Source organism: Euphorbia lathyris, chromosome 6, assembly GCF_963576675.1.
Source record: "Euphorbia lathyris chromosome 6, ddEupLath1.1, whole genome shotgun sequence".
Lineage (NCBI taxonomy): Eukaryota > Viridiplantae > Streptophyta > Magnoliopsida > Malpighiales > Euphorbiaceae > Euphorbia > Euphorbia lathyris.
In genome coordinates, this window is record NC_088915.1 from 18,867,646 (window position 1) to 18,880,320 (window position 12,675).

At 35.6% G+C, this 12,675-nt stretch overlaps 1 protein-coding gene across 1 annotated transcript; it reads left to right on the plus strand.

Moving 5' to 3' along the window:
* On the plus strand, positions 1–3,898 carry LOC136233608 (myb family transcription factor PHL11). The gene is made up of 6 exons (XM_066023339.1): positions 1–141; positions 259–335; positions 684–756; positions 1,737–1,812; positions 3,003–3,060; positions 3,650–3,898. The coding sequence occupies exons 1-6, from the start codon at positions 51–53 to the stop codon at positions 3,896–3,898; spliced, it is 624 nt and encodes a 207-aa protein (XP_065879411.1). The 5' UTR covers positions 1–50.
* The last annotated feature ends 8,777 nt before the right edge of the window (positions 3,899–12,675 follow it).

Consider the following 12,675-nt stretch of genomic DNA (forward strand, 5'->3'; position numbering starts at 1 on the left):
AGAGAAGAAGAACGACGACGTTTGGGTACGAGTACGATAACGGAGTTGTAATGACAAGAGACACAAAGCCAAGGCTACGGTGGACTTGTGATCTTCATCAACGTTTTGTTGACGCCGTCACTAAACTCGGCGGTCCCAATAGTAAGTATATATCTTCTTCTTCTTCTTAATCATCATTTTAATCATTTTAATTATTGCTAATTAATTCAATTAATTAGTGTATTAATTTCAAATTTGATACTTAATTACTATCTACAGAAGCAACTCCAAAATCGGTACTGAGGCTTATGGGATTAAAGGGTTTGACATTATACCATTTGAAGAGCCATTTACAGGTACTATATGTATATATTTTTTTTACTTTTTTAGTTAATTTCAGGACGGATAATTCCGTCGCAAACACCGCTAACTGATTCTGAATATAATGAAATGTTCGGACGGAATTATATGTATTTTTTCTATTTCGTTTTCGTGTTGGAGAAATTTTAGAGTACTCTGAGAGTAATACTCTCGATCAATCAAAATTGTTTTTAATCTCACTATATGAGTATGATTGGTGGAAGAAAAAAAAAAAAATATACATGTGTTATGCATGATTAGTAGGAAGTATTAAATTACTTCTGGTTGCTGGCGTTGATGACCCTCCATGACTACATTGAGTTTTTGTTTTTATTTGTATGCAGAAATATAGGTTGGGACAACAACAGTCTCGGAAACAAATTACGAGAGAACAATGTCGAGATTACAACACTGCTGGTTAGTTTGTTTGATCAACCTTAAAATCTACATATACTTATGCACACACAAAAGCTTATGTAGCTCCCAATATCATTACGGCTGTAAATGAGTGACACAAAATTGATCGTTGTCAGTTCGAAAGTTCGCGAACAAGCTGTTCATGACAAGCTCATGAGTATGCTTGATTTATAAATGGACTAGAGCACCGTGAAACACGATTAGAAAGCTCGCGAGCAGACTCAGTTATAGATAGATGAAGTTTATAAACAAACTCGGTTATAATGTTTATGAACTCGCTCATGGGCAAATTTTGATCGATTATATTTTTTAATATAAGTGGAAAAATGTAAAAGTACACTACATAATTTTGTGTTAAAGAAATTTCAAATGAACATAATTAATGGGTTGTTTGCGAGCAAAGTTCGTCAACAAAATCAATGAGATGCTCACTAGCAAAATTCGTGAATAAATAAACAAGTTGCTGTGCTCGCGAGCAACTTATAAATAAGATTTTCATTTCAGACTTATCAATTTTCTAATAAATCGAACGTGAGCAGACTAAAACTCAACCCAGCTTGATTACAAGCCTAAATATCACATTATAAGTCAAAACAAATTTCATCCAATTACTTCAAAAATTGAATTATAATCTCATATTTGATTTTTTAGCTTTTTTATTTTTTATTTTCTGTATATAAAATTGAACATCATCATGTTTATTTCAAGAATACAGTTAATGTTAATTATTTAATATGATTTATCATTTTCAAGAGAATTTTTACTGTGTATCAGGATCAATAGTGATCTTTTTATTTAGATGATGCTAATGGTGTTTCTATTCAGATGATGCCACATCAGCAATTGGGAATGACGTGGCATCATCTGAATGAACTACTGATCCGGGTATATAGTAGAATTTTTCATTATTCAAATAAAAATGAGAAAATATAATATAGATAGTTAATTAATTTTGTTTAGTTAAAATATGTGTATTTTAGGGACTTCATGTGTAAATTTCAGCAACCATTCCTCTGGGATAAGTACCACTACACCTACTGTCCATAATAACCTAAGGTATGTCACAAACCAAATTAATATTAATTAATTTTAGTTTTAGATAGTTATTACTACATCAATCTACCATTTATATATATATATATATATATATAACACAACTCTCATTTCACCTTTAAACTAAAGGTGCCTTCTATGGTTACTTTGTTTTTGACAAAGTACCATTATTTGGTGTGTTTTCACCATTGGATGATGAATTAAAAAATTAATTCATCAATTAGAACAGTAAACTATCAAAATCATCAATTAGGTCCATGAACGAAGCAAAAATCATTAATTGAGTCTTCATCATATTTTAAAATCAGAAACTGTGACTATTTAATACGAACTGTAATGATTTATGTATTGATGCAAAATGAGTTTAAAAAAAAGGTCTGAAACTGTTAAACCGAATGAGTTTTGATGAAGACTCAATTGATGATTTTTGGATAGAATGGGAACTAAATTGACGATTTTTGCTTAGTTCAAAGATTTGATCGATGATTTTAATAATTTAAGGTTTTAATTTTTTTTTTGAAGTTTTAGTTTGGAGTGAGTGTTATGCTAAAAAAAATCTTTCACTTTCAACTTATATAGTGTGAAAATAGTAAAATACAATTAAGATTTCAAAAATAAAAATAAAATACAAATAAGATAAATTTTTACAAGTAATTTTTTTTTTAATTTAGTACCATTTCAACAATTAAAAAAAAGTAAACTTCATTTATGATTTTTGAAGTAATTCCCATTTAGCTCATAAACTTCAGTTTATTATATAAAAATACTTAGCTACTATTTTTTTTTTTTTTAACAATTTTTTTTATTATCCCATGAAAATGATAACATGATAATGCTTTGATTATTAATTTGTTTCTACACTAGTTTGCATCTCACTCCAAAGTTTATAAAAATGTTATTTTTATTCAACTTGAAATATCATATTTTCATACAAATTTTATGGTGAATTACTACTTTTCACATTGAATTAGATAAATAAATAAATAATAATTTTAGATTGAGTAAGGCCTAATATTCAATTAAAATTTCTGGATTATCATTTTCAAATAATTATTTTCATATAATTATGACAAAATGCACTTATACATATAAAGAAAAATAAAGGAATCTAAAATGTAATTAGTTGTTAATGATTCCTTAATTAGTAAATTATGTATAAATTGGGCTGATTCAATTCTAATATTGTATTATAGCAGCAGTAAAATTCCAATTGCAGAGGCATCCAAATCCCAAATTGAAGTACAAGAACAGGTTGAGGTGCAACTCTAATCACATGGATTAAAATTAATTAATAACCTTTAATTATAAGGGTTAATTGTAAGCAGATGCCCTGTGGTTATACGGATTTGTAGATGGAGCACCTGCGATATTTTTCATCACAATTTGCAAAATTTTGTATTTTTTTACTTTGCCAAATTTGACCGATAACAACCTCAAAATGAAAATTTTCAAGAGTTAAATGATATTTTAAGCAACTTTAATTTTTCAATTTTTTAGGTTTTAAGTCATTTAGGCGTTGTTTTTTTTATTAGAGAGAAAGTTAATGTTTATACTAAAAGTGATGATTTTGAAAAATTAAAAATATGGTTTCATAGTAAATATGATACTAAACAACTTTAATTATTGAATTTTTTTATTTTGAGGTCGTTATCGATCAAATTTGACAAAGTAAAAAAACATGCATAATTTTGCAAACTATAGAGTTGCGTTTGTAACGAAAAATATCATAGATATCCATCTACAAATCCATATAACCATAGTGCATCTACTTGTAATTAACCTAATTAGTAATTATAATTAAGTGAATTTTATAATTTATTTTGGGAATAATTTTAATTAGGTGCAGAAGAAGGTGAATATGAGAATAGAAGCACAAGGGAAGTATTTGGAAGCAATAATAGAGAAAGCACAAAAGAAGCTGGGAAATAATATTAATGAAGCTGATACCATTCAATTTGGATTTAAAGATTTTTCTAATTCTTCATCTTCACTATTTCATATGAACACAGATAAAGTTGAACCTGCTTCTGTAAATTTAGATTTGAACTCTAATTATGATTTTCTTTCTGTAAATTGGAATTCTACATGATTAATTTCATATATATATATTTATCCTACTTAAATTGATGTAAGGGGTGAGTACAGTTTGTTAAAATTCCGCCATTGGAAGATCTTCAGAATTGTATCTATTAAAGTTAATAGTACAATTCAGTTCCATCCAAAAGCAAAGTCAAAGGTTCAATCCAGTTCTGGATCTTTTTTTGGATATTCGGTCCAGTTCCAGAATCTCTAACATATTTACTTAGTGATATTAAGAATTTGAAAATCTCCAGAATTGTACTTAATTAAATCAATGATACAATTCAGTTTGGTCCTAAAATTGAATCATTTTATTCGGATATTCCGTCCGATTCAAGAATCTCCAAAATCACAGCCTAGATGTAATCCAGTTAAATTACTAATCATTAGAAGATATGGTAAATTCAAGCAAAAAAAATAGCTTGAAATATTGATCCATGTTAAAATTATATTTTTTTAATGATAAATATCACATATTCAAGTCAGTTATCGGGTTACGTTTTGAAACACTAATAACCTCTGAAGTGATTTATAACAGAAGGACAAATCACCACGATCTTCGTATTACCGGTCACACTTCAACTATGCTGGTATTAATCAGAAGAGGAAACAATCAATCCACGAACTAACAGCAATCGCACGTGAGAGGGAGAGAGGGGCGAGGCACAACACATCGAGGGAGAGAAAAGGCAGACTTTTCTGTATCTTCAATTGTATGTTCTAGGACTAGACAACCCACTATCTTTTTATAAGGAGCGACTAGCAAAAACCCTAGCCTCATTTCCTCTTAATGGATCCATTACATTTCATTTACGGGCAGACTTCCCTACCCAAATTTCCTCTTAATGGATCACCATTATATAATGTTTTTCATCTTGTGGTCGCAAATTATACATGCATCAACATACATTCATTAGTTTTGAATGAAGAGCCAAGGGATCAAATTCATATAGAAGACTTAGTGTTTGATGCATGTATTTTACTCATACTTGAGTTAAAAGAATGTACCTTAGATGCAGTGCAATCTTTTGTAGAATGCCCTCACATCAGGCAATTGAAAATTTTCACACTTGAGATGATTGTCGTCTTCATATTCTTAGATCTCTTATTCATTTTCTATTACAGCTGCTCGGGCTCCTTAGCCTTTTCCTTGCCTTTGCCATTGAAATGCTTATGTTTCTTGTGTTGATCGTTGGAAATTTTTCCAAATGAGTGTGAACCATCATAGTTGGCCTAAACATTGATCTTAATCGATGCAAGGCAGTCTTTCTCAAGTTCAAAGTGGCAAACTACATCTTCGAAAGTTGGGACACCTTCAGAGTGTGTCAGGTGCATCTTCATATGCTCCTAACTGTTTGACAATGAGCAGATACAACTTGGACTTTCTTCTTTTCAGTCAACTCGTGACCAACATCACTAAGCTCATTGATCATGATGAACATTCTCTCAGATGTTTCGTCATAATGTGATCAAGTTTCTTCTTGTAAGTGTCGAGCTTGATCGTGAGATATTAGAGTCTAGTCATAGACACCCCTATAAACTTTCTTTTCAAAGTGTTCCATAGGTTCTTTGAATTTTCATACTTATAGAATTGCTTAGTTAGGACATCTTCTATCATACTAAGCAGGATGATGCAGGCTGTGGAGTCTTTCTTTTCTATGGATGCAAATGGGGCGACGATTCTTCATTTCCGCCGGGGATCCGTCCCTTCGAGGATGGAATCCCGATAAGAATCTTCAGAGGCAAATTGATCAAAATGGATAATTTTAGGGGCTCTATATGATTTACACCTTGAAATTAGATGAAAGCTCTCACAACATTGTTAATCAACCTTTTTACTTAAAAAAATGGGATAAAGTGGAAAAATACTCCGAACGTTGATAATCAAAAGTAATTTTACCTCTAACATTGACAATTAAGAGCTGTTAGAGTAAATTAAATACTTTACCTTGCAGTAAATACCTTTACCCTTTTACCTCTTGACTTAGTCTCAGGACTTATTCAAATTCATCAGTTAGACTAAGAATCCCATATCCCTAAATATCAGCACACAATCATTCATATCCTAGTTGTTGTACATAAGAGTATAAATACCTACTCACCTCTTTTGTAATTTACTCAATTGAGATAATATACATTCAATTACATTTATCATTAAATCTCAACATTAACATGGTATCAGATAACAGTACCAATCCTGGGCCAACCTCCTCTGCGGCAATCATTCCGGCATCGATTCCGGAAAATTCATTCACAGCCGAATCATCCGAATACACTCTAATTTCTGATGTTGCTTCATCTGTCGCAACACAACACACGCCCTTTACTTTTCAACCTATTTTTTCTGCATCCACTCTACCACCGCCGCCTCCCTTAGCTACCCACGCCAATTCCATTTCCTCCTGGCAAACACACCAAATTCCGCAGACAACCAGAGTCCCTCAAACAGTTTTCGTTCCGACTTCATCTGAGTCGGGATTCACAAATCCGCAATCCTCACAGATGCCGTTCGCTCCCTTATTCCCGACTGGGCCGCCATCCACCACCACGACATCAATCATTAATGGCTTCACTTCGCAATCCATGACGACGCCAATCTCAGCGGCATTTGAAATTAATTCTCAATTGCAGAATCAGAACAATCACCTGCAATTTCAGAACACCACACAGCAACAGATGGGTTTTTCTCTTCCGCACCACTCGGTCACAACCAGTGGCCATCCAATTCAGCAATCGCAGCCTGGCCTAATGCACATCCAAAATTCCTGTCCTCAATTCAATCCCGGATCCTACATACCACCACACACCACCTTCAATTTCAATCCGGTAAATTCAATGACCAATGGCTCGTGCCCTGAGTCCGGTATTACTGGTTCCACAATTACAAACAACAGACCTCTCCACATGCCTGCCAATACAAATGTACAGGTCAAGGTTCAACTGAACAATAATAATTATCGTGCTTGGTGCATGAACATTACTGCTGTCATGAAATCCCAAAAGCTGTTCGACCATGTTACCAGCCCATCCCCAGCTCCACCAAAATATCTTCACCACAGGAATAACCCGATGGACTTCATCCTTAACCCATCTTATGCTGATTGGGATAACATTGAAAATATTGCTAGAGCTCTTCTATTGAATTCAATCAATGAAGATGTTTACCATGTTATCACAAACTCACAAACCTCTTATGATATCTGGAACACGCTTGAACGCACATATGGCGTAATCTCTGGCAGCCGAAGATTGGAAATTAGCGTGGCAATTGACAGGCTCACTCAAGATGGAATGACTGTGGAATAATATCTGACAAAACTCAAAGTTCTTCTGGATGACTTATCAGCATTTGGGCATCCCTATCCATCCGACCTTTTACCTGGTTTAATTTTTCAGCGAGTCCACAAAGACTTCAAACCAATCATCGCTTCACTCATGGCTTCATCAACTGATATCGACTACTTCAAACTTCGACATCAACTGGTTTCATATGAAACATTACTCAAAGGACACTGTGAAAATCCAGTTATTCTTGCCAATATCAGTACCAACTCCACCAGAAATGTTTCTCATCAGGCTAAGAAATGGGGCTATTGCTACATTTGTGGAGACACCACACATTAGGCGGACAAATGTACATCTAAGAGGCAGAACACAGGCAATAATGGCACAAAACACAGGACCCGACGTCCGTCTCACTCACGACCACAGGCCCATATGGCGTGGCAGCAGCCCAACAATATCTCAGACCTTGATGAACAGCAACCCTGGTATCCAGACACCGGTGCATCGCATCACATGACATCAGATCCGACACACATCCCGTATACAGCTCCGTATCATGGTCAGGATCCCGTCTATTTTGGTAATGGCCAAGGTTTGTCTATCACTCATTCTGGAAACACTAAAATTCATGACCTTCAATTAAATAATGTCTTACTTGTACCCAAACTTACAAAATCACTACTCTCTGTTCAACAATTCACAAAAGATAACAACTGTTTTTTTGAATTCTGGTCTAATCAATTTCTTGTGAAAGATCAGGTCACCAAGGAATCCGGTTATAAGGACCGAGTAGGAATGGATTGTATGTGTTGCCTCCGAGTCTTAAGCAAGCATTGGTTGGTGAAGCTGTGTCTTTCTCCCAATGGCATGCTCGACTTGGACATTGCCATAATAAGACTGTCAGTAAAATTGTCCACAAGAATAAACTGCAATCAGCTGGCACTGTTGGTCCGTGCAGTTACTACCCTCTAGGAAAATCATCTAGAGCTCCTCTTCCGTCTATTAAAAGAACAAGCAGAATGCCTTTTGAAAACATTCATGCTGATGTTTGGGGCCCTGCTCCAGTTATTTCATTTTCTGGTCATAGATATTTTGTTGTGTTCATTGATGAATTCACCCGATTCTCTTGGGTATTTTGCTTGCATAATAAAAGTGACGTGTCTGTTATTTTCTCTAATTTCTATGCCTTGGTTGTAAATCAATTTGATGCAAAAATTAAGAATTTCTATTCCGATTTTGGTGGTGAATTTCAGAAACTCACTTCCTTTTTTAAACAAAAGGTTATAATTCACAAAATTGCTTGTCCACACACTCATGCACAAAACGGCATTGCCGAACGAAAAATCCGACATCTTGTCGACACAGGCTTAACATTACTTGCCCAATCTGCTTTACCTTTAAAATTCTGGAATTTTGTAATTTTACACAGTACAAGATTGATAAATATTTTGCCCACTCCAGTCCTTCACAATGAATCCCCATCCTATTGTTTATTCAAAGTGCATCCCAAATATGAACAACTTCGTATTTTTGGCTGTGGAATTTTTCCGTTCTTACGTCCGTATAATCGTCACAAATTTGACTATAGATCCAAACTATGTGTGTATCTTGGACCATCCCCTAATCATGCAGGAGATTTATGTCTTGATCTTCAAAATGAACGTTTATACACTTGCAAACATGTTGAATATCGTGAAGATTTATTCCCTGCATCTAATCTGACAACAGCAGCACCAACAGCTCCATGTCAAGACTCGGGCTACACAATTTCAATTCCAGCATACATTCCGCCTACTCGGACCTCTTCCTTGGCTCTTGCTCCGAATCAAAATGTGCCCATACCTCCTATTTTGCCCTCCACGCAGCAGCACCATGCATTGCCGCCTACATCAGTCCCTTCTCCTCAAACTTGTCCTCCTGCTATCAATTCAAACCAGCAGCACATAACCCCATTGCCTATAATTACCAACAGCCCTTCTCCCATGACCACAGTTGCCCCGCCTATACCACTAACGCCTGGACCTGCGTGTATTGCCTCGCCTACATCTGCTGTCGCCTCACCAACTCGCTCCCTAATTCCTGCGCCATCAACAACACTTACCTCTCCTACCAGGGACGTCTCGCCCACGTTCTCGTCACCCTTGTCCCCCTTACAAATTACCAATACCACCACCCTTACTCCAACATCACCTTTGGCAAATGTCTCGCCTCCTCAGCTCTCCTGCACGCACAATAACACTTCTGCCCTGACAACCTCTGCACCATCTCCTCCTTTCATAAATCCTCGTCCTTCCGCTCGCCCTTCAAATACAGCTCTCCGTTCTACTGCACCAACCAATCATCGAATGCGGCTACGCCCATCCGCATACAATTCTCTTGGAAAATTTGCAAGCCTACTTGCGTCTCATCCATCTGGAGACATTGAACCTACTTGCTTCTCCAAAGCAAACAAAATTCCAGAATGGAGAGCAACCATGTCAACCGAAATCAAAGCACTTCTTGACAATTCAACCTGGGTACTCGTCCCTCGTCCGTGAAATAGGGATACAATTACAAGCAGATGGCTGTTCCGTACAAAACGAAATGCGGATGGCTCAATTGAACGACACAAGGCTCGGTTTGTTGCTCGGGGATTGACACAAAGGTTTGGTTTAGATTTCAAAGAAACTTTCAGTCCTATTGTTAAAGCCACCACCATTCGCACTGTCCTTGCACTTGCTTCATCTAACAATTGGTTCGTCAATCAACTTGATGTATCCAATGCCTTTTTGCACGGACACCTCACTGAAACGATATACATGGAGCAACCCCAAGGCTTTCGTGACAACGATAAACCTGACCATGTCTTCCTGCTCAAAAAATCCTTATACGATCTTAAGCAGGCTCCCCGTGAGTGGTTTACACGTCTCAAGAAATACTTAACGACCATTGGATTCGTCATGTCTCTTGCAGACAATTCTCTATTTGTTTGTCGTCAGGGAAATGACAAAACCTACATCCTATGCTATGTCGATGATATCCTCATTACTGGAACATCACCATCACTCATCCATAAAGCAGTCTCTCTAATCGAATCAGAATTTCCCATTCGCAACTTGGGCCAAGCATCTTACTTCTTGGGAATTGAGATTCGATACACGAAGCCCGGCATTCACCTTTGTCAAACCAAATATATCAATGACATATTAGAACGGGTCAAGCTGACTGACAACAATCCCTGCATGACACCTATGGCCACTACCCCTATCCTATCCAAGGAAACTGGCACTCAACTCCCATCATCAACGGAATATCGCAGTATTGTTGGGGCCCTACAATATCTCACGATAACTCGTCCAGACATTGCCTTTCCTGTCAACAAGCTTTGTCAGTTTCTGCACTGTCCAACCGACGCTCACTGGAAAGCTGTAAAACGTATTCTTCGCTATGTTCAAGGCACCTCTGAGCATGGACTTACATTCTCACCCACTCCCACTCGTCAGATTCACTACTACACTGACAGCGATTGGAGTGGCTGCCCTGATGATCATCGATCCACTGGCGCCTATTGTATCTATTTAGGAAAATCGTTAATCTCGTGGCATACTCGCAAGCAACCCACCATTGCTCGTTCTTCGACAGAAAGTGAATACAAAGCGCTTGCTAATGCCACCGCCGATCTTCTCTGGCTACGTTCCTTACTTCATGACCTTGGCTATCCCATGCCTACGCCGGTGCAATTATGGTGTGATAACGTCGGTGCCATCTACCTCACTGTCAATCCCGTATTTCATGCTCGCACAAAACATATCGAGCTTGACTACCATTTTGTTCGTGAACAAGTACAGTCTGGATTCCTAAATGTTCGATTCATCCCTACTGATGACCAGGTCGCCGATATTCTTACCAAGCCTCTGCCTTCCACTCGCTTTCAACAGCTTCGCACACGACTACAAGTTCTCCATCGTCCTCGGCTTGAGGGGGGATGTTAGAGTAAATTAAATACTTTACCTTGCAGTAAATACCTTTACCCTTTTACCTCTTGACTTAGTCTCAAGACTTATTCAAATTCATCAGTTAGACTAAGAATCTCATATCCCTAAATATCAGCACACAATCATTCATATCCTAGTTGTTGTACATAAGAGTATAAATACCTACTCACCTCTTTTGTAATTTACTCAATTGAGATAATATACATTCAATTACGTTTATCATTAAATCTCAACATTAACAAGAGCAATTTTATCCCAAAATTTTAATTGGATTGAAACTTAAATCTAGCCGCTAAGAAACTCTCGCATTTTTCATCCAGGTTTTGGTGTTGTCTTCTGGCTTTTAGTCGGAAGATAAACTTCTTATTTGCTTTGTTTTGCTTTTTCTTTATTGAATAATTGTTTTGATTGATCTACTATGTTATATATGCTACATTTGGTAGTTTATTCTATTTGTAGGTTTTTGTTCTTTCTCCCTTTATTGGTGGTTATGGTATGTCTTCCTATATGAGTGGTTGTTGCTTGTTTATTATCATATTTTCCTTCATTGAAAAAAATAAGAGTTTTGTCTATCATTACATAGTTCTGGCCCATTAAAAAAACATGAAGTCATTTATGGAGAAAAATACTATGAAGTCGATTCTTGGTAGAGTGTGTTTCTTAGAATTGTGCCAAAAACAGTTTCAAACATTGTATTATTGTTGTATCATGATCTATGATATTGGTGGTTGTCATTTATATATTAGTGTTATCATATTTTCCTTCGTGAAAAAAAGAAGAGATATATCTATCATCACATAGTTCTGGCTCATAAAAAAACATGAAGTAATTTCTGGAGAATAAAACTATGAAGTCGATTCTTGGTGGAATGCGTTTCTCGAAGCCAAAAACAATTTCAAGTAATGTATATTATTGTTCTATCACGAACTACGACATTGAAGATGCAGATTCAAGTTTCTCTGATGTACTTCAGGATTGTTTAATTACTTATATCGAAATGTACCATTTTTCTATTAATGAACAACTATCTTTCTTATGAAAAAAACAATTTTACCTTTAACTTTGACAAGTTGGGTCAATTTAAGAAATAATCATCAAAATGTATTCTAAGTCATGAATTTTGTCATCTCCATGCGTATGCCATTTTATTATTTATTAGTAACAGATTACAAACAAACGTATACACGTGAATAAAAAAATTATAAATTTATATCGTGTTCGGTGCAAGTTGGACAAAAAAAAAAATCCAAATATTTTTTCTAACTTAAAAATATTACCTCTAATTCTATTATGAAATTACAAAAAGTAAATTTTTTTAAATCAATTAATGTGTAATTGATGTAGAATAAATCAACGAAATTTTTTAATTTTTTTTTTGACAATGTCTAAAATTTATCCAGTTTATCAAGTTTAGAGTAAAATAGCTGTTGGTTGTCTTATTGCTTCAATTCACAATTGAGTTTTACTAATTGAAATTAAAAAATTAAAATCAACTATCATGAGTCGAACGTTGTCGTTTAGAAGCTGC